Below are 25,755 nucleotides of genomic sequence, written 5' to 3'. Positions count from 1 at the left end.
TAAGGAAAAAAAAAAATCAACAGATGTAACCTAATTGAGTAGGATATTTGATGAAAATATTTAAGATATTTTTATGTTTCATTTTTTTTGAAAGAATTTTTATGTTTCATTTTTCAATATATAAAATAAGAATGATAACATTTTATAGTTTGAATTACGAGTGTATCATAAATACATTAATAGTTAGGATAGTGTTTAAAACCAATCGTTCCATAATAAAAATATTATGCTCATATTAATTTTAAAAGTGAGTGCTAATTGTCCATTAAATTTTACACCTAGTTTGAGGGAGAGGTTTTGCAGAACAAGTTTGGGGCAAAAAGAGTTTTTTTTTTTACTAACTCAAACCTTTAATATGAGTGTTTGGTTGAAGAGGATTTAGAGAGAGTTAAATTTGAAAGAAAAAAAATAAAATTTTAGTAATATGAACTTTTAGTTAGATGGGTTAGTGATAATTGAGGAAAAACAACTCTTATATACTACCCATTATCAAGATTGCTCATACTATGGAGTAATAATTATCATGCATATATTCTTACTAGTCAATTTACACAGTAAAATACTTTAACTAAAAATTAACGACCATCTAGTATTTACGGATCATATTTACAAACACAACTAATCAAATTAGCTAGTCGCTTGTCAAACTTGTTCATACAAGCAGCTAACATCTAACAACTAACTTCATGTCACGTCATCTTTTGCTCACTACGCATATTTGGAAGAGAAGAAAAGGACATTGACTATACACCTGTATTTGAAATGAAAATAATGAAAATAAAAACTTGTAATATATCTCATGATGCGAAGCTAAATTAAGCTAAGCTATAATAATTAGAAGAATATGAAGCCAATAATATATTTTAACATTTGTAACCGTCAATACTCAATAGAAAGGCACTTTAGCCGTGAGTTGCAAGGTTGCAACCAACTAGCCTCAAATGCGACCTTTCCTTTCCTTTCCTTTTCCATAGTCTTTCTTTAATTTTGACGAGTCCTTTTCCATATTTACGAAAGCAGATTTTCTATGAAAATGTTTGCATGAATAACAGGTGAGAATATCCTAAACGTATCTTTTTCTTGATTTGGCAAAAGTCGACAAATCTTCACCATGATTTTTCAACTCAGCTTACAGTCAATGTAATCCAATAATGTCCACCACATATACTGTTGTGGGGTTGAACTTATCCCTATCTTTCTGTCTCCTTAGGAAGGCTGAAACTGCACTAAAAGTCTTCGATTCTGCAATCAAATTAACCAAGGTCAGATGTTATTCCATGGGGACGATATTCTATTACTGATTCCGCTCCTTCACAGCAGTTTCCCTGTCAGCTGAAGCAAGTGCCCGGCATATTGAGGTGATACATCAATAGGCTTAGTCACCCTGTCTCCAAAATTCACATCCATGAGCATGAACCAAGATGATATTATATGGGGATTTCCTTACTCTTTTTGTGGATGATCACACAAGATAGACTCGGATCATGCAGCCGATCCCATCTCTTTGGAAAAAAAAAAAAAAAAAAGCTACTCCAACTCCAAGTCACATAAAAGTCACTTTGCAAAGGGGTGACTGTCTGATGTATACAATAAACAGTATTGCACAAAATAAAACCTGCTGGCAAATGAAGTAAAGATACAGACATGGAAAAAAAATGCCAGATTAATTTTATCCATCTCTTGATATGTACATTTCAGATGCTGCAAGAACCAAGTTACAATACTCTCAAATTGTACCCTAACAGCTTTTAAATTGGGACAGACTAGTAATATCTACATTCTAATGAACATTCACAACAGGCCCCCTCTTAAATGGCACTAAAAAAATACATAAGATACACTACATAAACAGCCATTCGCTGATGCAAAACTGGGTGAAAAATACATAAATATAGAACTTACATAAACCTAGCCAAGTGGCCGAAGCTGCTTCAACAGTTGTACAACTTGCTTCATTGTAGGCCTGATTGAGAGTGTATCAACGGTGCATTTTACAGCCAGGTGTAACACCTCCACTAAATCATCATGCGGACCAGTCTCCCAGATTCCGGCTGTGAAGACCTCCTTTGCTCGACCCTGTCGCAATAGCATATGTGCCCAAGAGACGATATTAAATCCATTCCCATGAGAGGAAAACGAAGGATCCAAAGCTTTCTTGTCTGAGATCAATTCTAGCAAAACAACACCATAGCTGTACACATCAGCCTTCTCGGATACACGACATGTCATAGCATATTCAGGGGCTAAATACCCAAAAGTCCCAGCAACACCAGTTGTGGCATGGGTTTCAGAATTCTCCAACAGCCTGGATAAGCCAAAATCAGATAGGTAAGCATTGTAGTTGTTGTCCAACAAGATATTACTTGGCTTGACATCCCTGTGTATAACCCTTGGATTGCATTCATCGTGCAAGTATGCGATTGCATGGGCCACATCCAATGCAATCTTGTGAAGTGCTTTCCATTTAATGGACTTTGTCAATCTTTCTTGTATGAACCTTTCCAAATTACCTCCGGGGAGATAATTATAAATGAGGAACCTCTCTGTTTCACTGGCATGATAACCTATGAGCGTAACCAAATTAGGGTGGCGAATCCTTCCAAGGGTCTTTACTTCAGCATCGAACTGTTGAATGCAATGAAATCTTCCAACAGCAAGCCGCTTTACAGCCACAATCACTCCTGGAGATACCTCGGCCTTGTAGGTTGCACCAAAGCCACCACACCCAATGCAGTTGCCTGCACTAAAATTGTCCGTTGCCTTGACAATATTCTGGAATGTCAATGGGACCCCAATGTCAGCGAAAACTCTGATCTCCCTTCTTTCATACACTTGAATCCTAGAACTATCTCTGGGAGCACATTTCCTTGTATAAATGAAGAGGACAACAAGTGCCAGCAAAACAAGAACAATAACAGATGCAGATGCAATGGACGCAATCTCTATTGAGTTGAATTGGTTTTTTCCATTACCATATCCAGTTCCTGATGGAGAATCAGCATCAGCCTGCAGATCCTCATCATTGCTCTGTGCACTCGTGGCTGGCACTGCTTCATGTAATGATGAGTTGATTTCTGAAAGTAACCTAGCATTTTCAGATCTCCTTACCATGCTCTGAGCATCGGTGAATTTATTATTCCTATTTCGGTGGATCACAAAAAACTTGGTCTTCAATTGGAGAGACGAGATTCTCAAGCAAGCTCTACTGACAAAGAATGAAAGATATGCAGTAGGGCCTTTGTTCAACAGGCGAAAGTTTGAAATTTGTGAAGGCGGTGAATTGCAGGCTCCAAATGTGAATTGAGGGCCGTCCCAAGAATTTAACTCGGCCAAGCTAGAAGCATGATGATTGTCTATGAGCTTCCTTGAAAACCTGTTTAAGCTAACATCAACATAAACTAGGCTTTTGCATCTGTCAAATACTCCATCTGCTCTGCCAATTAAGAGATTTTGAGATAAATTTATCATTTCCAAACGGTCACAAATATCCCAATTGCGCGAAATCTCACCCTCAATACCAGCCTTTGGAGCCCACAGAATTCTCAGTTTCGGCAATGTAGTGATTTCCATGGGAATTGAACCCTGGAAGATATTGCTTTCACTATGGCTCAATGCACCATTCAACTCCCCATAAACCGGATCCTCAATATTCGACAACACAAGAACTGATAGGTCACGACAATTACCAAGCTCAGCTGGGATATTACCAACAAGGCTATTCCTTGAAACATCGAACACGTTGAGCTTCGTCAACTGGCCAAGCTCACGTGGCATAACGCCTTGCAGCTTATTTGAAAACAACAAGAGCACTCGTAACTCCCGACAACTCCCCAATCTAATTGGTATCTTCCCATTCAATGCATTACCAGACAAATCAAGATACTTCAGATTTCGACAATCACTTCCCCAAACATCCGGAATTTCCCCTCTTAACCTATTCTTCGACAAATAAAGCCCCCATAACCTCGGAAAACCACCAATCAACACTGAAATTGAACCCTCCAACTCATTAGCAGCCAAATTGATCAATACCAACCCCACCAATCCTGAAACCGAATTCGGTATCTGCCCACCAATCCTATTCAACCCCAAATTCAAAACCCTCAATCTCCTCAAACCCTTAATAGAATCCGGCAACTTCCCTGAAAACGAATTCCCTTCTAGATCAAGCACTTCTAAATTCTCTAACCCCCAAATCTGCCCAGGAATTTCCCCACTAAATTCATGAAATGGAAGCGATAAAACCCTAAGTTTACCCAATTCAGCAATCACAGCCGGTAATCCCCCACCCAATTTCCCAACTCTAGCATCACAAATTCTCCTAATCCCTAATCCATAAAACGGAAACTCAGAAACATTAAAACAATCAACAACTTTCTTCAAATCATAATCAAATTTACCTGAATAACCGCCTCCAGCACCGCCACCTCCTCCTCCTCCTCCTTCACCGCCGCCGACAATCTTGAGCGACGAAACCCTAAATTGAGCGTCGCAATCAACACCGACCCAAGAACAGTGATGGGTATCGCTGGAATCATTCCCAAAAACCCACGAAGACAGGATTCCTGACGGATCAGAAACCAACGATTTGAACTCCAACAAAACCCCTCTTTCTCTTTCTCTCTCCTTCTTCAACAACGACGAATTCCCAGAAAAACTGAAAATACCCAGTAACAGTAGCAGCTGTATAACTAGAAAAGGGACTAAACGATGCATTTTTGGGATTCAATCTTGCCGAAATCTAAGCAAAGGAGAGAGATTTAGGAGTGAAAAAATTCTGGGCAAATGAGGAAATTTCTGGGTTATCTAATTAAATTTTCGTTTTTTGTTTTTTGTTTTGGGTTTTTGAAAGAGAAGGTTGGGAGTTTTACTGCTACTACTGCTTTGCTAAAAAGGACAGCTTTCTCTCTCCTAAAAACTGTATTGAAATTCTCTCTCTAGTTTCTCTCTCTAGAATAAATTTGCAGAGTGAGAAGTGAGGAGAGAGAAAGAGGGGGTGGCTTGGCATGGCCGCCGTTAAAGGTGGGTGGGGCCCAACGGAGGTGGGGAGAAGGGGAGGTTGGAGAAATAAATGCGGGAGCCAATGAATGGGAAACACGTGGTTAGTCCGGTTCATAAAGTTAGACCGGGGTAAAGTAAAATTTGGGAGGAGAGAGAAAATTGGTGGTGTGTTATGGTGGGGTCGGATTGTGAGGAGATTTGGAAAAAGTATGTTTTCTTTCTTTTCCACCAACGTATATTTTGGGTTGGGTTTTACTTGGTCGTTACCAATGCTTGACTCTATGAGTCATGACTTGTAAACGTTACTCCGTGCTCCCTCTGTCCCTTACCTGTTTGAGTTTTTTCATGAGAATTCAGAATATTAGAGATTTCTTAAATCTGTAAGTACAATTATACATGTATGTACGTAATTAAAGAAGGAATGGAGGGACTAAGTTATTGATATAAAGTTATATCGATATGTTCATATGCATGAGTATAGCGGTTTTAGTGTATATACTCAACGAACTACTCAAATTTACCGTCGGAGTGTGATGGTGTAGCTGAGTAGGATGGTTTAGATGAATATGTGAAAAATGTTTCAACAATGAATTATGTATTGGTTTAGATTGAATGAAGATTATTCATGCGTCGTGCAATTAAATTTGGATTTAGATCAAAGGTAAATATTGTTTCCTATTTGAGATTGATCCTGGATAATATGTGCGGTTACATAATATAGTCAATCTTCAGTTCTTCACCTTAGTGTATATCGAAAGATAAGCTCGTCGAGAAAGAGATGATATAACGAAAGTTTTATTTAAGGGAGACTAGATGACTAGTAACAGGTAAAAAAATATAATGTATGGGATTGAACAACAATATAGGTTTAAAAACTAAAAAAAAAAAAAGGAAAATTTTGGCTTAGAAAATGAGAAAAAACCTAATGAGATAAAAGGCCCTATTCACTTCACCTTAAAAAAATAATATTAAGTAAAAATAATTTCATTTCAGTAAAAATAAGTTAAGTTCAGTAAAAATAATTTCAGTTCAGTTCAGTAAAATTCAATTTTCTTAAAGAAGAATTATAATAGAAAATCAGTAAAAATAATTTCATTTCAGCAAAAATAATTTTAGTTCAGTAAAATAAATTTAAATTCAGTAAAAATAATTTAAGTTCAACAAATATAATTTTATTTCAGTAAAAATAATTTCAGTTCATAAAAAATAAGATGAAGTGAATGGGGCCAAAGTGGAAAAGAAACAAGGGAAAAGTTGTAGCTTGCATGCTTAAATTGTTGCTTCACAGTTTTGCTCATGCACACTCGGGACGTTAGAAACATGATAATGTGGATCATGCTCTCCGATCCGAACTAACTATTGCAAGCAACTTTCATGAGTTTTATTTATTGTATTGCCTGAATTTAGGGTTTCCCCAAAGTTGTTACTTTTTGTAATTATACTAAATCATTATTGTATTAAAAAAAATTCTATTATTTTCATAACTTAAATTGTAAATATATAAATGTTAAATTCTAGATTTTCACAGTTTATTTGTTGAACAATTTCTAACATCTAGTACAATCATGTTTTGAGTATTCTTGTCAAAAAATAATGTATACTTTAGTGTATAGCATATTTCATGTGTTGAAAAGTTGATTGGAAATACTAGTTGAACATTTTAAAGGCTAGAAATTATAATTAAAGTTAACTATACAGATAACAATATACTTCCTCCGTTCTATTAATATTGCAACAAGGAGGAAATTACGCATCCCAAAGCACATTTTATATGCTAAATATCTATAATTGTGTAAGAGTAAAAATTATAAAAAGTTGATATTGTGAAAGTATTTTATGAGACGAATCCAATAAGATCCCACATGACTATATTTTGCTTAACGTATAAATCTATATTATATGGTCAAACAAGAGTGATGAATAGTGCAAAAAGTCCATTGTTGCAATATTAATAGAACGGAGGAAGTATAACTATATAATTATCTAATTAAATTTAGGGCTTAAATTAACAAGGTTCCTAAAAAAAGTTTCTACAAATACAACATGTACAAATTTACACATTTTTCTAATATAGAAAAAGGCTAAACAATACTCGCGTTTGGAACAAAAAAGACTTCTAATTAACCTTTTTATACATGGTTTACCATTTCCATCTTCTCCTTATGCCTCTAGATAATTTGTTAGGCAACATATTTTTAACATGCCTATCTAAGGCTAATAAATATGAAAAATACAAAGACTTCAATCTCATTCAACAAATCTACCATAATATAAAAATGCCTTAGTAATAATTTTGGTAAATTAGAAGTGGAGAAGGAGGGTTGAGAACATCATTTTCTTAACGAGCACCGCAACAAGTCTTGCAAGAGGCACAAGAGAAACACGAGGTAATACGAGAGAAGCACGAGGTACAAGAGAAGCATGAAGGACAAGCGAAACAAGACGTGAAAGACGAGCAAGAAACACAAGAGCAGCAAGAAGAGCAATTCCGACAACAAGAGAAACTTCGAAAGATAGAAAAAATTCCTTTATTTTTGGCTGTCACGGGTGGTGAAGGCGCGAATTGGTTGTTTATGTCTACTTGTTGTTGATGCCCTTTTTTGAAAGAATTTCTTCCCACTTCGCCAAATCTGAAAAAATGAACAGTTTACATTTGTAAAAATTACTTAAAATAATTAGTCCGTTTACATTATATAATCTCAACCTCAAAGTGCGTGCCACAAGGTTGTATTGCAAGTAAATAAAGTCAAATAAAAAGACGTATAAATGAAGGCAAACTTACACGGGAATGCAAAGGAAAAATTGCTATCTTCACTTGTGTTAGAGTGGAAGGAAATGCTAGATGAGTGGATATTTTGTTGTTTGTGTTTATTTTCTTCTTTTTCAATTGTTACTCTCTTATCTCCTTTTTTATTCTCATGTTCAACTTTCCCATTATTTGTACACCCAAGCATATTTGTTGTTGAAGTAGTGCTTACTACATTATTACCTTGATCATCACTTGCCTTAGATAAGCCTGCAAGTTTTCTCATCTCTTGTAAATTATTATTTCCATCAAGCTCGAATTCTTCTCGTGGTTTGGGAAATACTCCACCGTGATTCTTCAGCTCTCCGCTTAATAAAAGAGCTTGTTCTCTTCCCATACTAGAATTACCGATATGAATACTGAATAATGATTCATTAGACGTTGCACTCCACTCCGCGGGTATAAGAGAATCACATCTTTCAAACACCGAGGATGGAATTCGTTGTGGATCGTATGTTTCATCATCTTTGTACATCACTTGGATAGATGGTCTATCCATGGGAAATTCAGATGAACCCTCTGATGATAACGATGTTTTGGTAGGTTCAAATTCATGTTCGAGTTCCTCTTGTCCAAACAAGTTTGCATTACTAGTTGAACTCAAGACGTTTTCCAAATTTTTATGGACATAATTAGGAGATCCCATAGAAATAGTTTCATTGCTTGTGTTTGATTGTTCACCTCTACCCATTAAATTATGGTCTATTAAAATTATGTCCTCGGTTGAAGAATCTGATAACATGGAGATTTGTCTATTATGCCTTCTTCCAATTCCCCTTTCAATGTTTGCATGCTAATGGGAATGACTCATCAATTCTACCAACATAGCTTAAGTTGGACTGATTGCTATGTTGGCTATCATATCTTTGATGATGAACATTATTGTTGATGTTGCTATTGGAATTGTTTGTGTCTTGGACAACCTCAAGGAACAACAAACGCCAACAATCTTCCCTTTCATGTGTGTTAGATTGATCAACTTCTACAATGTTAGATTGAGTTGATAGTTGGGTGTATCCCGCTCCACATAGATCACATTCAAAATCATTAACAACCATTTCCAATAGATTTCGACGATCTCCTTGTATTTGCATCCACCAAGGTATGGCGATGCAGGAGCTTAAATGAGCTCAAGGTCATTAAATTACTCTTTGCGTTATTTCAGAACTTGTATCATCTATATTTAGATAGGATCGATAATCTGTCTGGTAAAGAAGTTTTATCACCTTATGACAACCTATTGCAATGATTAAACTACTTTTTAAAGATAAGAAAATTAAACTACGTTGTTCGTGTAGAGAGAAAGAGAGAAGCAAAAAAGTCTATGAAACAATGCTTTAAACTCCATCTAAAAAAATTGAAATAATAACATTGTTCATTGTTCACCTTGATGAAGCAATAAATATTCATCATTTACCTTTGGATAGAAAATTTTCATAATTCACTTACCTTTTATATTGATCTCATCAAACTTATTGGTTCATTAAGCAAGTTCAATAAAACAAGATTTTATGTGTAAAATCTATACCACATCTCAAGCCAACTTGTCTAATATAAATACAGTACAGAAAAGAATATAACAAATACACAAATTATATTTATCATCTTCTTTTATCCTTATTCAATCAAAATATTAACTTATATGTTGGTACATAAATGTGGGATAAATTGTTCTAAATAAATGCAAACTATTTTATATTATATACACACACTTCTTTAAAATAGGCATATAATCAATAAATCAAAGCTTACATAAACTCATTCAAATTCATCTAACTATTTTTTTTTTTTTTTTTTTTGTTGATTTGATTCATATTTTTTTATTGAGAAAATCAGATAAAAATTATAAGAAAAAGAAATTAGTCAATTTTATTTGCAATGTTGAATTAAAAAACTCACCTTCTTCTAAGGAAAAAAATAGATGGAATTGACCATTAAGAATTGCCGCTATTGTGATATTTTCTGAGAAAAAAAATTAAGAAACAAGTTAGCTTCTTACATTAATATAGAACATAATAATTAAAATAATTTGAAGAATTTCCTCACCTTAGCAATTCAGAAAAACTATATGAAATAAACAAAATGATTATAATAAAGTGTTGGATGAGGATGTTACGCTTAAAAAATTAATTACTAGAATATTTCCTTACTTTCTAGGTAATCATTTTTCATAAAAAATTTATTAATGCATTATTAGTTTAAGATTTTGGGTTCTATGAAAGGTATGGTGCAAATAGAGAAAGAAAGAGAAAAGGGATGGAGTCAAGGAATAGGGTTGTTGACGAGAGGCATTAGGTAGCTAGACTTAATTGTATTGATGAAATGAAACTAAAAAAATAAGACCTTGCCTCAATATTACTTGTTGTTCATTGTAATTCTTCTGCCCCCTTTTATTACAACGCATATTAGCGAATTTTTAGATGGTAATACCTTTTATCCTCATCTTATTGAGATGTTGTATTTGAATTAGAATTCAAAGTTTCCTTCCCTGAATAGATCCTCATCATTGACCCATGTCCAAATTAAAAGTCTTTTTACCCAAATATAACACAACTTGGTACTCAAAATCTCAAATCATATGTTGAAATTGTACCCCTAAATGTATCTTAAGGTAAAAAAAAATTAGACATGCCAAATAATGATTCTAAACCCAAATGGTTCGAGCTAGGCCCACGTTGAACCTACTTGATTACAAGCAAATGCACCGTAGCTCCTGATGAATTGATTTGCTTTTTGCAACAAAAACATCCTACTTCCTCTGTTTTTTTTACTTGACCCGTTTTGACTTTTACACTATTCACTAATCTTCCTTTGACCGTTTTTTGTGAATAATATATAAGAAAAAACATATTCATCTTTTTGAATTCGTCACAATAAGTACTATCATAATATATAACCTTTATAATATTTACTTATGGAGAATTAAAGTTATTGACCGCTAAAGTTTTGCATTGGCAAGCGTGATAAAAGAAACAGGTCAAGTAAAAAAAACAGAGAAAGTATGATTTTCAATTGTTCTGAGTTGAATGAAACGATTTGGATTACTCATGTCCAAAGTGAATATCCCCTTACCTATATCCGATTACTCAATTCAAAATACCTAACCCTAGACCCAATTTGAACTTGAAACTAGGGGGTGTCATTCGGTTTTTGGTGTGGATTTATGCCAAATCCAATCCGACCTGGAATATAATTCGGTTTTTAATTTTCAATCCAATCCGATCCGATCCTATCCGAATTAATCCAATCTGAATTAAAGTTCGGTTATTTGGATCCGATTCGAAAATCCGAATTATAATACGTTAATTTATAGCTAGCGTCTAATAGACTAGTAGGATAATATAATAATAAGAATGCAATTATAAAAATAACATTTTGTCCAATCCTTAAGATTAATACAAATCTTGAAAATAGTCGTGTTTAACATAAATTGTTTAGGGTTTAACATAAACTGTTAAAAATAACATCAAAATAAATTGTTTAACATCAACTCAAAATAAATTGTTCAAAATAACTAGTATAACTAAAAGGCAACAACATTAGTCCATTACAACAATTGCTCCATGCACTAAATATCAATAACAAGCAGCAACATTCCGCAATTTAAGACCTAAGACAACAACACTTTCACATTATACATGCTAATTTCTAAAATTCGGTTTTCGGATTTGTTTGTATCCGGTTGGGTAATTTGATCAATCCAAAAATTCAAAATTTCAAATAATCTCAATCTGATCTGATCCGATTTAAAGTTCGGATCCAATCCGAATTGATAATTCGGTTTGGATTGAATTGGATTTCGGTTTTAATTTGAATTATAGACACCCTAACTTGAAACAACAACTCGAAATCTGAAATAACGTGAACCACATTTATCTTACACAGTTACTTCCTTCACATTTTACAGCATCTCTCTTATTGTTTTTTCTTACCCCTACTCAACTCTTCAATCTTTCCTTGAACTTCAATATAACGTTGTTTACTGTATAATCAATATACTAGCAATTGCAATGATATAAAAATATCTTATTTAATTTAAAAGAGGTGTCAAAAACGAACTGACTTAACGGACTCAACTTGATCTAACTCGGAAAAACCCCAGTTCATATTTCATATCGTATGGACACAAGATTTAAGTATTTAATTTAATATAAGACAACTTTAAAATAGACCTGACTCGATTTTACTGAACCCGACCCAAAGTATTCAGATTACCCCGTACTTCAATATTTATTACGTGTACTCCGTTAAAAAAAAAAAAATGTAGATGGTGACGTTTGTTGCTTAGCATCCAAATGATCTTACTACTGTGTTCTATTAACCACTAAAACCATGCTTAGGGGAGGAAGGTTCACATTTTACATTTATTTACAGCGTACTATACAAATACAAGTACAAGTTCAACCCATAAATATTCTGAGACTACTCGATCATTAGCGTCTCTCTCCTCTTCTTTGCCGAAGTTGATTGATCAATCTTGAATTTGTTGGCGGATTTAACAACCTAATCATTATTTCCCAGGTAATATTTCTTACTTCTTAGCTTCTTCATACGATTACTTTTGTGTTTATGTTATATTGGAACAATTGGGTACATATAATTTCATTTTATGGGTAAGAATTTGATGGGGTTTTGGTGTACTTGATTAAAATTCTCTGTATTGTATTGGGTTGTTTGCTGATTTTTGTTTGGTTGTTTGGAATTGAACGAATATATGAGAGGATTAATTCATGTAATTCCTTGGCCCTGGAATTGATAGTCGTGTTGATAGTGTAATTTGAACTACTTATGCGACAATTAAGTTCGGAAGGGACGGAATTGTACTGTCTTGCTATATGTATGTGCATATCCGGCAGTGTTTGTGGATGTGTTTGTTTGTAGTAGTAGTTGCAAATGTTATGAATATCAGTACTAGTTATCTTGTTTGTCAGCCAATTGTTGTTGCAATTGTTATAAATACAATTTCTAGTTATCTTGTTTGTCAGCCAATTGATATATGATGTACTACTGAGTTGAATTATTCTTGTCCGCAGCCTTTTATTTGATTCATTGCATTGGCTTGATGCTTTTCTTCGGCGCGCTGATTGTGTTCTGTGGTGTATTGCTTCTGAATTATTTGTTTAATTGAAAGAGAATATAGAATGCTAAAATCATTTTGTAACTCTGGTGTGTCAAATGAAACTCGTCCCCTTGAATGTTTTTGAGTTTCGGAAATGAGAAATGTAATTGTTGTGAAAATTGCTTTGTTACATAGTTTCCATTTTCCAGTATCAACTTCTTGTGCAATCAATCAAAACTACTTGATAGTGTATATTAAATTTTCTGGTATTGCCATTGCTGTAAGACAATTTACTACACCCATTTCATATTATTTGTAACGATTTGACATAAAGTAATATGAAACAGAGGGAGTACTTGTCTTGTTTGCCATTGATTGAGCTATGTTGAATGGCTAAACAACGGTTTACATTTGAGGTGTCCCGTCATCACGGACAATGGATAATTAATGGTAGAGATGATTTACACTATTATTTAAGCAAAAAATTCTCAGAAAACTAGTTGCCTTGACCATAAATTTAAGATCTAAAATATTATCCTTTATTCTTGTGTAGTTAAAAAATCGAGTTGTCAACAAAGTTTATTAAACTTGAAGGTCCAAGATGACCATGGTAGACCTTGAAATTTTAGCAAGTACATGCTGTGGCCTCAAAATTATTACTATGATGAAGTTGATCCTCAAAGGCCAAGGTGTTCAATCCCTTAGTACTGTTAGCGTGCCTGAAGTTGTCAGATATTTTAGTTAATCAAAGAAATTTGACCAAGTTGGCATGAGGTGTTGCGGAGTTGCGGACTGCTTTACTTTTTGTGTAAAATTGCCTTATGTAGTTGATGTTACATTGTTACCACTTTTTGTACTATTGTTTTAAAAAATAATTCTAGTAGCACAATTATCTTACTCCTGTGTCAGCATTACTTCCACAATATGATAAAGTAGTATATGATACCCCGAACGTGCTTGTATGGAAAGGTGAATGGGAGATTTGTTCTGAATTTGCAGGATTGTTGGGATTTTGCACATTTGCTGCCGGGAAGATTAGTTCCTAGATGAAATATATTAGCATCTTGGAAATCTAAGATGGGGGTTTTAAAGAAAAGACAAGTTGATATGTATTGATGCAGACTCTTGTTATGAAGTTCTGCAGATTTAGACAAGGGCGCATTTAGTGAAAGGTGATGGAGAAGCCAGAAAATTCTAATAAAGGTGTTCCCAGTGGTGGTGCAAGGGCAGGTGCCTTTGGGCATGCATTTGGCTATTCAGGTGTAAAGAAGAGAGGTCATGGAAGTCGTTCATGGATAAAGATTGAGCAGAATGGGAATGCAAAAGTTATGGAGCTTGATAAGTCCACTATTATGAAAAATTGTTCCTTGCCTTCTCGGGATCTTCGCCTTTTGGACCCTTTGTTCATCTATCCTTCTGCCATATTGGGCAGAGAGAAGGCTATTGTCGTCAACTTAGAGCAGATTAGATGCGTAATCACTGCTGACGAGGCTTTTGTGATGAACTCTTTGGATGGCTCTGTCATGCAGTATAAGACAGAGTTGTGTAATCGACTTCAAGCAACAAGAGATCATGCTGGTAATTTTTAATTTATTTGGATTAGATATCCTTTCAAAATTTATTTGAAACATATATGGCTGTATACACAAGCAGACAAGCTTACTAGTTATCTGAACATAGGAGTTTTCATAGTGGATTTGCATCTTCTCAATGAATTAAAATGATACTTCTTATCTCCCAGCACACCTTAGTGTTCATTATCTCACCTCTGTTCTTGGAACTTTATTTGTTTTTTTTTACTCTGTTTCACAATGTTTGTCTTGATTGACTTGTCACAAAGATTGGAAGAGGGGGGTAACTTTCAAGAGTAATAGCTCTTGCTGTAGTAGTGTATTAATTGTAGAGTGAAATTAAAACCAGGATTCTCATTTTGAAATATGGCAAAATTGAAAACAGGACAACATTATGAAACGTATAGAGTTATTTTTTGGAGCTTGATCGCATTAAAATTAGAGTTACTGACATTATTGAATCTTGTAGTGCTGTAGCATTTTTTTTCCTGAAACATTAGATTTGGTCCTTCAGATCACACTATATGAGCACGTGGTTGATATTTTCATGACATTATATATGTAGTCTGCCTCTTGATAAAGTTTTACAGGGTAATTTTGCAAAAGGAAGCTGCTGCTGGTTGTAAATCAAATGAAAAGAAAAAAATACATGTCTGCTGAAAATTGTCTTTTGTCATGTGATTCGTGTCACATCCTTTGGCTGTGTCTTTTACAAAAATAGCTGTGGTAAATTGTTTGTGTTGTGTGTTCTTACAGATGGATTGCCTTTTGAATTTAAAGCACTTGAATTGGCTTTGGAATTAACATGCACGTCCCTGGATGCGCAGGTATGCATTATAGCTTGATGTGTCTTGCCTGATGCTAAAAAACCTGCAAGAAACATGCAATGATCTGTTTATAAAGAACATTCCATTGAAGTAAAAATGATTAAGCTTTCTGCGACATATTCCCTCTGTCTCACTGAAAGTGATAGTTTCCATTAAGTTTCCTCCTTTTTTAATGAATGAATGTAGTATATTCACCAATCATCTTCCCTTATTACAACTATTCCAATACAAATTTTGTTTCATTCATTATGTACACTTCTTAATACTCAAATGTTGGTTATACCACTTTCGATGGAACAAAGGGAGTACTCTAAAAATTTCAGTGTAACACACTAACATATTGACACCCAGAGTTTTTCTCTGGTTTGACACTAATTCCCAATTTTGTGAACTTGTGCATTCTGCTTGCCAGAACCAAAGCTTACCTTTTGAAACTTGATTTTATGTTTCATCATGAATTCTGTTATATGAATTTTAAAATTCTTCAGGCAAAAGAATTGACTTCAGAGATACGTCCAGTGCTTGACGAGTTGACATCATCTATTAGCACTTTGAACCTGGAACGTGTTCGGAGATTCAAAGGCAACCTCCTTAGTCTGACTCAGCGAGTTCAAAAGGTAAACTCTTCAATTTGCTTGATGCAGTGGTATTATTTTGTCAAAGGTTGAAGACTTAGCCCATTGATTAATTAGTGTGATTGAGGCAAGAGGCATTTGCGGGTTATATAACTTTGGGATGATGAACTCTTAAAATACATTTGTGAAAAAGTGCAAGTTTGAACTCCCTGAAAATATTTTAGCTGGTCAGCGGGTATATACTCCATATTTGAGCTATCATAACATTTTCAGGTGCGCGATGAAATTGAGCATCTCATGGATGATGATGGCGACATGGCAGAAATGTACCTGACAGAGAAGAAGGAGAAAATGGAGGGATATATGTCCAATGATTCAGACATAGATAACATTCCTTCAGTTGCGGTGAATTCCGACATAGATAACATTCCTTCAGTTAGTTTAGATTCAGTGAAATGGTTATCAAAATCTGCACCAGTTTCACCTGTTGCTCCTGTTTCTCCTGAGGCTGTTACAATTGGATCTCATAAGTTGCAGAGGGCCTTTAGCAGTATTACCAGATCAAGCCAGCATGAAACTCTTACAACGACTTCATCCAGTCAGAAGGAAGACATTGTTCAACTTGAGATGTTGCTGGAAGCATATTTTGTTTTTATTGACCACACTCTTAGCAAATTGTCGTCAGTAAGAATTGATCTCTCTCTCTAGTTTAGTATATAAGATTTTACTTTTTGGATCTTGAAAGATGCGGTCTGTCAGCGAACTACTTCAAAGCTGTTACTTTATCATCATATCCCCCCCTCCCTCAACACTATTCTTGCGTTTTTTGGTTACTTAAAAGTCATCTACTTTTGATGCAGCTTAAAGAGTACATTGATGATACGGAGGACTTGATCAACATCAAACTGGTGAATTTTTTGCATTTTAAAATATTCTCTATTATTTACTCCATTAAGCCTTTTGCCTTTTCAACTCAGATCTAACAGCTTTTGATCAATTTGGTTTTCATTCTAACAGGGCACTGTTCAGAATCAGCTGATACAATTTGAATTGTTGCTGACGGCAGCAACATTTGTTGTTACCTGTTTTGCTGTTGTCACTGGTGTCTTCGGGATGAATTTCGAGACCTCGGTCTTTGATAATCCATTTACATTCAATTGGGTCCTGGTCATTAGCTGTATTGGCTGTGGGATCTTATACTCCTGTTTTTTGATTTATTTCAAAGGGAAAAAATTAGTCCCTGTTTAGCTGTTTAGTTATGCCTTTGCATATATTGTAAACTAGAAAAATTTTGGCCATTAATTGAATTCAAATTTTATTAACGGTGGTTGTTCCTACGTTTATTATTACTCACTGGCTGGAATTATATAAATACGTCATATGCATATAATCGAGTTATTTGAGAGCATTCTGGCCTGACATTGCAAATGAAGAGCTGAGATCAGCTGACAGGCTAAGTCAGAAGCCATTGTAGGAGCTTGGTAATGATTCACAGAGACTGGCTTGTCCTTGTGATATCATGCCGTGCCATTGTAGTACCTTGGTAACGATTCAAAGAGCACACTGACTTATCCGTAAAATATCATGCCTTGACTGAAAGTGGCATAAACCTTCCCTTCCCAACTGGTGTTTGTACACGAACAAGTATTCCTAGTGATCAAGTGCTGTCAGTGTTACAAATCCATAATCAAGATATCTATTCCATTTCAGCTTGATATCTGCTATGCAAAAATCTTACCTGATACATATGGGATGTGCATGTTTCGTAACTGTGGACATGGCTGAAAATAGACGCTTTAACTTTGATAATCTGCTGTAACTTCAGAAGGCTCTCTCCACAATCCATGTTCTGCACTGTACTGACAGCCTGACAAGGCAAGTCATCAAGCACACAATGTGCAAGAAAGATGAGCCACAGCTGCTATTGGCAGTCCATTGATGCAAATTAGGCAATGTTGTACGAGTTTTTAATGTCCTGACCTCTCTCCAGTGTTTGTTACGCATAATCTGAAGTTCTGAACATCCCATAGCTTGTGCCATACCCGTAGGCTGTAGGAGGGATCAATGGTAAAGAGCAGAACATCTGATAATAAGTAGAATTTTGGCTAGAAATACATATTAGACGCAAAGATAATAAAAACTAAAAGTATTTTTTTTAGTGACGTATAAAGATTAAATATAGCAGATAATAATCAAATTGGCCCATTAGCTCAGCTGGTTAGAGCGTCGTGCTAATAACGCGAAGGTCGCAGGTTCGAGACCTGCATGGGCCAAACATTTTTACTCTAATTTTGGTCATATAGAAACTTTGTTATAATTATTATATACAGTCTTTGATTGAACAAAAAGGGGATGTAGCTCAAATGGTAGAGCGCTCGCTTTGCATGCGAGAGGCACGGGGTTCGATCCCCCGCATCTCCATAAAGTTTTAAACTTTTTCGTTACTTTTCTTTTTGACCTCGTATTTGTTAGATGATGCCACCTTCACTGAATTACCTTACGACCTTAACCAAAATATATTTCCGTTATTTCCACCATGATCAAAACTACAGTACATGGGTGATGTGCAACGCGGATGACTTTATTTGCAGCCTTGCAGGTCCTGCGAAACGTGAAACCAACTTGCCTTGATCCTCACAATATGCAGTTGATCCGATCCTTGTGTTGCATAAATCTACATTTAGAAAGTCTAGCTTCTGCAGTGTTTGATATCCAAACTTGTCCTATGTTTTAAAGCTATCTGATGTTAATAGACATACCAGGTTGTCAAAGACCAATAATTAAAGGAATTTTATATGCCACTCAAACAAACCATTATCATTCTTTCTAAAATGAACGTACATTTCTAACTTCTAATGCATAAAAAGTAATGTAATATACAAGTGCCAATTAGGCCATTATTGAGGACATTTTCAATGCAAAGCATAATATGTAGTGTGAATGAAATAGCTTGCCCATCTACTTCCAGCCTATCACATAATTATCTACATAAAAGGCTGAGAGGCAGAAGGTTCTTGCTCAGGAAGCTTGATTTTGCTATGCGGTTGTTGCGATTTTGCCAAACTGGCTTATCACTAGCTTGATCTATAATTTGATTGACTGAAATAATTCAAACGATCATGCATCTATACAGCAGGGATAGCGAGAAGGGAGACCTATTGTCTAAATTTGAAATGATTGGCACCATGCTTCAACAAACATGATCCCTTACAAGGTTGACTAAGATACCAAGGTTGACTAAGATGCCAAGGTTGTTGCCGGGAACTGTCCACAGAGCAAGCCAATATATCCCGGTAATCCCTTGATATTGTGAATGAGTCATAAACTTTCCCATCACTGCTCCGCTTATACTCAAACAACAAGCTCGAGTGATTAAATGCCGTCATTTTAACAAATCCATAATCTTCGTCTCTAAATATACTCCAATTTGGCTTGAGGGTTGAAAATTCTGCAAGACTCGCTCCTCCACCACCCGCAACTACATGTATTGTTCCACCCAAGGTGCCCTTGTAATCGTTCTTCTCTTGGTTGGTACATGTGTTCTGCAACAACAAAACTCCACAAACTAAGAATGGTGCAGCAATGAGACTGAAAAGCTGCTATTCTGAGATGTCCAGAAAAAGTAGCTACTTTTCTGAAGGACCTGAACTGGCACAGCAGTATATACTATGGATGCCCAATTAGCTTCAATTAGTTTATGGAAAGAAAACAGGATTGCTTAAATTACTAAGAGCAGACATTTTGGCCAAAAGAATGTAAAATCCTAGATTCAAGTTTAAAAGTGTGATTATATTGCAACTCAACAGGAAATGAATGAACCTGGTAGATGGGGCATGTTCTCTCGTAGTTATGTACATGACCGTAAACAGCAATATCAACCTTGTATTTTTGCCACAACTTTTGAAGGCTCTCTCTGCCCATGGGCTCTTCAAATGAACCTTCAACAGCATAAAAGTCACCTGAAGAATAACCCAACACACGATGTGCAAGAAAAATAAGCCATGGTTGCTTTTGTCGATCTGCAGATGCTAGACAGTGCTCAATGAACTTATATTGTTCTGTTCCCTCTCGCCAATCATGTTCTGTATCAGCAATACAAAATCTGAACATGCCATAATCGGTGGAATACCTGCAGAAGAAAATAGATTCTTATTTCTTTCTAATTACTGATTTATCAATTTGAAGATCATACAGACTAACTTAATGCATCCCAAATTATGATATCCTATATATACCAGAACTTTTCCCTGTTTTCGGCAGGAGTATAGAACATATTCTGAGCTAACACACCACATTCTCCCCCTGAATCTGTATTCTGATAGAAGGAACCTGTCCCTGGCCAGTCTCTCTCATGATTTCCACTGCAAGGAAAAAAATAAAATAATTTGACCTTAAGATACACAGCGACAAACTAAATATTTCAAAGAGAGATAAGATAAGTTGACCAACCTAGCAATCATATAGGGAACAGCTGAGGCAATGGGCTCAACTTGAGCAGTAAATTGATCCCACTGAGACAGATAACCATTAGCATAGCATATATCTCCTATGTGGAAGACAATGTCAATGTTCTTCAGATCACTGATGAGTTGTGCAGTAGTATTTAGAGAACCGCGCTGGTAATTGTTGTATTCATTGGAGGCATCCAGTTCATCCTAAAACATTAAATGTATCAACGATTCAGAAGGTACTACAATGAAAACAAACAAATGGAATAAATGGACGCCTAACAGTTTTACAGCTAATTGACACAGGCAGGTAGATAAAAAAATGATTACAGACTATACTGGCCTTTTATATGGAATGTCCAGGGTAAACATCCCTGATTACCAAGCATGTTTTCTTTACTAAATCTTATTTGTCTTGGATCACACCTCTAGGTATGAATAACTGGCCATGAGACGAGAAAAAAAAAAAAAGAAAGGAAAATACATGCTTGGAGGTGGGGATGCATTAAATTATAATGGACTAAAATGAATTGGTTCCTTAAATGTTTACCCTTCTGTTCATAGTGAAGTAGCAAAAAACACTAGAATATCAAATCAAAAGCTTTTGGGAAACATCTTCTCTGCTAGCTTAGGTATAAGGATATATATAGATGAACCCCCCAGCCTCCCTCTCTCTTTCACCCTGCTGAAGTCTTTTTATATGCATTGTGTTGCTGATTATACTTGAAATCTCAATACATGGTTTAGTAGATTTGCTTTTAGACATATAAAACATGCCTTGAAGGAAGTATGTGTTTCTAAGATCAACATAAGCTTAGATGCAACCACCAGTAAAACCAGAAGTGCTATCAATTCCTATCAAATATCCCATACCTTTCCCATATCTCCAAAGATGATAACTTTCTGAACAGAATCTTGACCTGGATAAGGAGATGCTCTAAAGTGATAACGAACACTCCATACATACGTTCCATCGTGCAATCTATGTCCAACCCTATATGTGTACCTGCATGGCACGAAGAAGAAAATAAATTACGTTAAAAGAAAATATAAAAACTTACAGTCCAAAGGTGATGGTAAAAAGTTCAGGAAACAAAATAAGAACATTCAAAATTAAGTATAAGTCAGAACTTTATACATCAGATCATGGAGAAAAAAAAGTGTACAGGACTGAGATCAGATGTACAAGACCTTAGACTTATATTTGCAAAGAGGCTCTTTTAGCCTTACCCCTACATTTCAAAGGGAATGTTTCTGTTAGATCCTATTCCCTAGTCTTATAATTTTAAAGGCAACGGATTTGGCGTAGTGGCCTACTACTTTAAACTCAAATGATGATAATTACTTTGACATACGATTTTTCATTAGAGGAAAAAGTTTGTTTCCAAGGCCTGAAATTAAGATGAATAGATCTGAAAATCATAGTTGATATGTATCTAAACTTATACTCAATATTTAACACCTTTAATTTGACTTCTCATAATGTCATCACAGTATAGATGACAGTCAACAAGACAGCAAGATGTAACAAAATGACAAAATGTTAGATGACATACACTAAGTTAGGCCACAGCTCCTTCATGAAACCAGTGTGTATATAGCCAGGATCACGCCATCCTACAGTACTGGCTGGTGCACCTGCCCAAGCATGAATAGAATTAAGTGATTATGAATTGCCAAACTGTATGACATATTGACTCAGATGAGCACCATTAAATTAACTAGGACAAAAGCAAATAGGATAGAGTGATTAGACATTCTTGCAAGATAATATGAATCTAGTTATTACTCGAACTTGCCAATTAACTGCAAGCTCCAAACAAAAGACTGATGTAAAGAAGAGTGCAAGAGTGAAATAGAGTTGAGAGTGTTACAATTCAACCAAGTGCTAATTTGATGCAAACAAATGTATAGCTAAATTATCCTGCTTCATCAGAGTGACTACATACTTCACTAAGCTGACAAACAACAAAGTAGGGCAATCATGCCAATCAACCTCAGAACATATTTGGATCATTGGATGTTTCATGAAAAGTTGGATTCATTTTGTATTCCATTCGATTGGATTGTCAAGGAGTTCATTAGGTCGATTTCTACAGTTCAGATAAAAGACAACCAAAAACACTTTGGCATTGAGATGTAAGCCGTTCATTTGAAAGTAGCTCAGGTTTTTAAGACATACTTGACAGATATATATTTAGACATCTAGTACAATCACTTAGGAATGGACACTAGGTACAGCAAGGTCCCATGCTGTAAATATCGCATTCCTTAACATTTCTTTTTACAAGTTATATACATAACCTAGCAATCTGAATGTAGATGTTTTGTCAATCACAGAGCTTTTATTCAATCAACAAGCATGAATAAATCTTCAAACCTGCAATAGGGAAGAAAGATTTTACACTCACCACACATGCTTCTGCGATCAAAGGTTAATGTGCCAGCTGGGGAAATAGTTTTTTTCTCTCCTTGCAAACCCCATTCAACAACAGGAATTGCTTCATCAATTCCATATCCACTAGTCCAAGTAACTGTCATCTGAATATCATGTCAAATTTAGATTTCAGAAATATGGTTCAGACTACAATATGCTCTTTATATCCCAAATTACTTGGCTCATTGCTCTTTTACTTGCTTTTAAAGGAGGGTGAATAAGTAGACAGAAAAATGTAAGTGGGTGTGCCGCTGTGGGCCCCAACTTTAATGAAAAAGCTTACTGCGTTAAAGATTGAGCATTCGAGATGGAGGTAGCAATACACTAAGAATTATGCACAATTTCAGGATAACGATCAATTAAAAAAAAAAAAGCTACTACAGATAACAGTAATGAAGGGAAAGGGAGGTGCCGAGGTGGGGAGGGAGAGATTGACCATCCATTTTTCTTCCAAATCTCACAAACAATGTAGGGATTTGGTTTATTAAAAGGGGACGGAAAATGGATCCCACCATTTCCTTTCCCTTGCTCCAAGTCTTTTTTAAAAATATGCAAAATGCCAAAATGTATCCCTCACTTTTCCTTCCCTCCCTTTCCCTGCAAATCTTCTTGTATTCTCATAAAAGTAATATATATAATAACAGAAAATGAAGCTCACCTCGTCCCAAGATTTTCCTTGAGCCAGGCGTGGGTATACAGGTGCTTTAGGGTTTGCAAAAGCAACTACATTTGAGACGGCAACCAGCTTTGGCTGTTGGTAGAAAGAAAGAGAACATAATATGATAAATTACAAGAGTTACATTTATGATGCATCAGTAATTCATCACTACTACAATTATAAAGAACGGGAAATGGGAATATAATTTGTAAATACAATACCCCACAGTTCGATGGCACTAGATAGATGAATGTAATTCAAAATTTTGATGTATTAGTTTTCAGCCACAGTTTATTGACATAAGAACAACACGCAGCCGGAGTACAATCAGAACTCAAAATGAAAACAAGAGAGATATAATAAAAGGTACAGGAAGCATACACTGAGCAGTCCACCAGTAAATAATGCAAATGAAAAATCTGCTCTCTGATTGATCAAGTGCAGCTTCAGAGATCCACGTCCTGTTTGCACATACTTAGGATTCGAGAAATTTGCAAATTGATACTGCGAAACAAACACACTAAGTTGTTTATAGAAGCATATATACATATGTAGGATGATAAACAGTGCTCAAACTTTAAGTGATTATCCAAAAAGAAAGGATCAAAGTCACCAAATTTCCAGTACCCACCTTTATTGGAGCAGTGCACAGAAGAGGAGGGTAAACTCTAGGATTATCTGCCAAGCATGTAGACGAGCTGAAGATAAGGAGTTTGGTCATTAAACGGCCCAAAATATGGAGTAAAGACAAAGTGAGTTCCAATTAGGCTGTTTTCAGGGAAAAATAAGTATGTTACCTGAAATCGGCGGGAGAAAAGACTCCTATCCAATCATCTACGGTAGGATTGGGGTAGCTGAATTCTACAGTAACCCATTCTCTATTTGTTCCCTAATAGAAATCAAGTGCCAATTGATAAAATTAGAACTTCTAGTAAGCAACTCTACTAAGATAAAAAGTTCTCTACTTCAAATTATAAAAGCTACACCTCAAAAATAAACAATATCAGATGTGCAAGCTGACTAAAGCTTACCCCTAATCCAAGCAACGAAGGAGAAACTTGAACAAAAGACTCGTCATGGAGAGCAACTGCTGCTTTGTGAATAGCAATTTTTGACAGGGGTTGAACCCCATGGGACACAGCGCATTGAAGGATTGAAGCAACCAAAAGGACCACGTATGAATTAAGCAATAGGCCTCTCATCCCCTTTAAAACCTGAATAAAATGAAATAAATAAAGACTCTTATGTTGTATAACAAGATTATGGCAACAATTGTAGAAAAGGAACTTTGTAAATCCACCAACAGCCAATTTCGTGCAACGTATCCCATCATTATTCTCATATTTTTTATGTGAGTTGGACAAGACCATATTATAGACCCTCTTTAGTGTATTAAAGAAATTGATCTAGGATATGGCAGTTCAAAACATTTTCAGTTTTTCACCCTACAAAGTTCACTATCCTACATTCAATTTCAAGTTGTCTACTTCAATTGTACCATTATGCATTTCATTGAGTACCTAGCTCTCAAACATGAGTTTCAGTTCAATTACTACTTCCGATATCTCTTACTTGCATTACGCTTCGACAGATTATGATTACAAACAACACATATACGGATATACAAGTACCTATTAAGCAGCCAAGAACATTTTCATTCCCTACTATTGTCCACATTTCAATACAAAGTAAATTTTTTACTCCTAAAATCTAGATATAAATATAAGCATGAAACCCATGAAAATAAGTAAGGAACAATCCGCTGAAACAGACTTATATCATAACCAATCCTTTCCCATCAACCCAAATAATCAAAGAACACCCACTACTTGAATGAATGAAATTACAATAAGAAATTCTCATATTCCAAAGTATATAGTTCCAAATTTTACTGGTACAAATTCATGTTTTCATTCACATATTCAACATCCCCCAGAAATTAAGCATACCCAGATACAGAAAATTAAAGGGTATCCAAATTTAGCCATATTAAATAAGAAAGCAAGCAAATTTCAACTTTTTAGTGAGCAACATTCATACAGAAAATGAAGAAAAATTAGCTTGAATTTTAGAAAAATAGAGTGAATGCTGACCTGTGAGAAGGGCGTATCTATTTGATCAAGTGGAGAAAAAAGAGGGAAGTACGGAATACTCTAATGATTTAGTTAATGAGTTGAAGAAAGTGGAAAATTTATTATAATAATAAAAAAGGGTGTAATTTTCAATTTTTTTTTTTTTTTTTTTTTTTATCTGAAACAAATTGTAATTTTCAATTTGTAAAGTTTAATTAGGAGTTGTACTTGACTTTAGAGGTTTTGATATTGACTTAAAGTTGCTTGATTGGATCCTCCGACTCCTACGCCGGCAAGTTTA

General features: G+C 35.3%; 1 protein-coding gene, 2 non-coding genes and 2 pseudogenes across 6 annotated transcripts; 3 read left to right on the top strand and 2 right to left on the bottom strand.

Moving 5' to 3' along the window:
- Window positions 1–1,645: 1,645 nt before the first annotated feature.
- On the bottom strand, window positions 1,646–4,968 carry LOC145562240 (LRR receptor-like serine/threonine-protein kinase RPK2 pseudogene; annotated as a pseudogene).
- Window positions 4,969–12,174: 7,206 nt separating this feature from the next.
- LOC145563545 (magnesium transporter MRS2-5-like) lies at window positions 12,175–17,171 on the top strand. 3 transcript variants are annotated; one of them, XM_081623990.1, is made up of 7 exons: window positions 12,175–12,328; window positions 13,866–14,444; window positions 15,194–15,264; window positions 15,753–15,881; window positions 16,113–16,523; window positions 16,700–16,747; window positions 16,857–17,170. In XM_081623990.1, the coding sequence occupies exons 2-7, from the start codon at window positions 14,042–14,044 to the stop codon at window positions 17,085–17,087; spliced, it is 1,293 nt and encodes a 430-aa protein (XP_081480116.1). In that variant the 5' UTR covers window positions 12,175–12,328; window positions 13,866–14,041; the 3' UTR covers window positions 17,088–17,170. The 3 variants fall into 3 exon arrangements, with proteins under 3 accessions (XP_081480116.1, XP_081480118.1, XP_081480117.1); XM_081623992.1 differs by having other exon boundaries at window positions 12,176–12,328; window positions 14,011–14,444; window positions 16,857–17,171; XM_081623991.1 differs by having other exon boundaries at window positions 12,178–12,328; window positions 14,003–14,444; window positions 16,857–17,171.
- Window positions 17,172–18,038: 867 nt separating this feature from the next.
- Window positions 18,039–18,112, top strand: TRNAI-AAU (transfer RNA isoleucine (anticodon AAU)). The gene has a single exon. It is a non-coding gene; the product is annotated as a tRNA-Ile (tRNA).
- Window positions 18,113–18,187: 75 nt separating this feature from the next.
- Window positions 18,188–18,260, top strand: TRNAA-UGC (transfer RNA alanine (anticodon UGC)). Its single transcript has one exon. It is a non-coding gene; the product is annotated as a tRNA-Ala (tRNA).
- Window positions 18,261–18,695: 435 nt separating this feature from the next.
- LOC145563544 (putative inactive purple acid phosphatase 1) lies at window positions 18,696–25,449 on the bottom strand (annotated as a pseudogene). The gene is made up of 13 exons (XR_014094555.1): window positions 25,332–25,449; window positions 24,414–24,596; window positions 24,180–24,271; window positions 24,014–24,080; window positions 23,764–23,886; window positions 23,383–23,475; window positions 22,699–22,828; window positions 21,844–21,925; window positions 21,161–21,293; window positions 20,289–20,494; window positions 20,075–20,200; window positions 19,659–19,968; window positions 18,696–19,381 (listed from the first exon to the last, which is right to left on the bottom strand). The product of XR_014094555.1 is annotated as a putative inactive purple acid phosphatase 1 (transcript).
- Window positions 25,450–25,755: the final 306 nt, after the last annotated feature.

This window comes from Chenopodium album, chromosome 10 (assembly GCF_948465745.1).
Source record: "Chenopodium album chromosome 10, dcCheAlbu1.1, whole genome shotgun sequence".
Classification (NCBI taxonomy): Eukaryota; Viridiplantae; Streptophyta; class Magnoliopsida; order Caryophyllales; family Amaranthaceae; genus Chenopodium; species Chenopodium album.
The sequence above is the reverse complement of the archived record's forward strand: the minus strand, read 5'-3'. Positions and strand labels throughout refer to the sequence as shown.

Excerpts from the sequence above, each read along its gene's own strand:
- LOC145563545 (XM_081623992.1), top strand. The coding sequence starts at position 14,042 with ATGGAGAAGCCAGAAAATTCTAATAAAGGTGTTCCCAGTGGTGGTGCA. Across the intron at positions 15,265-15,752 it reads GCACGTCCCTGGATGCGCAG|GCAAAAGAATTGACTTCAGA; the intron begins GTATGCATTATA and ends AAAATTCTTCAG. Across the intron at positions 16,524-16,699 it reads CTCTTAGCAAATTGTCGTCA|CTTAAAGAGTACATTGATGA; the intron begins GTAAGAATTGAT and ends CTTTTGATGCAG.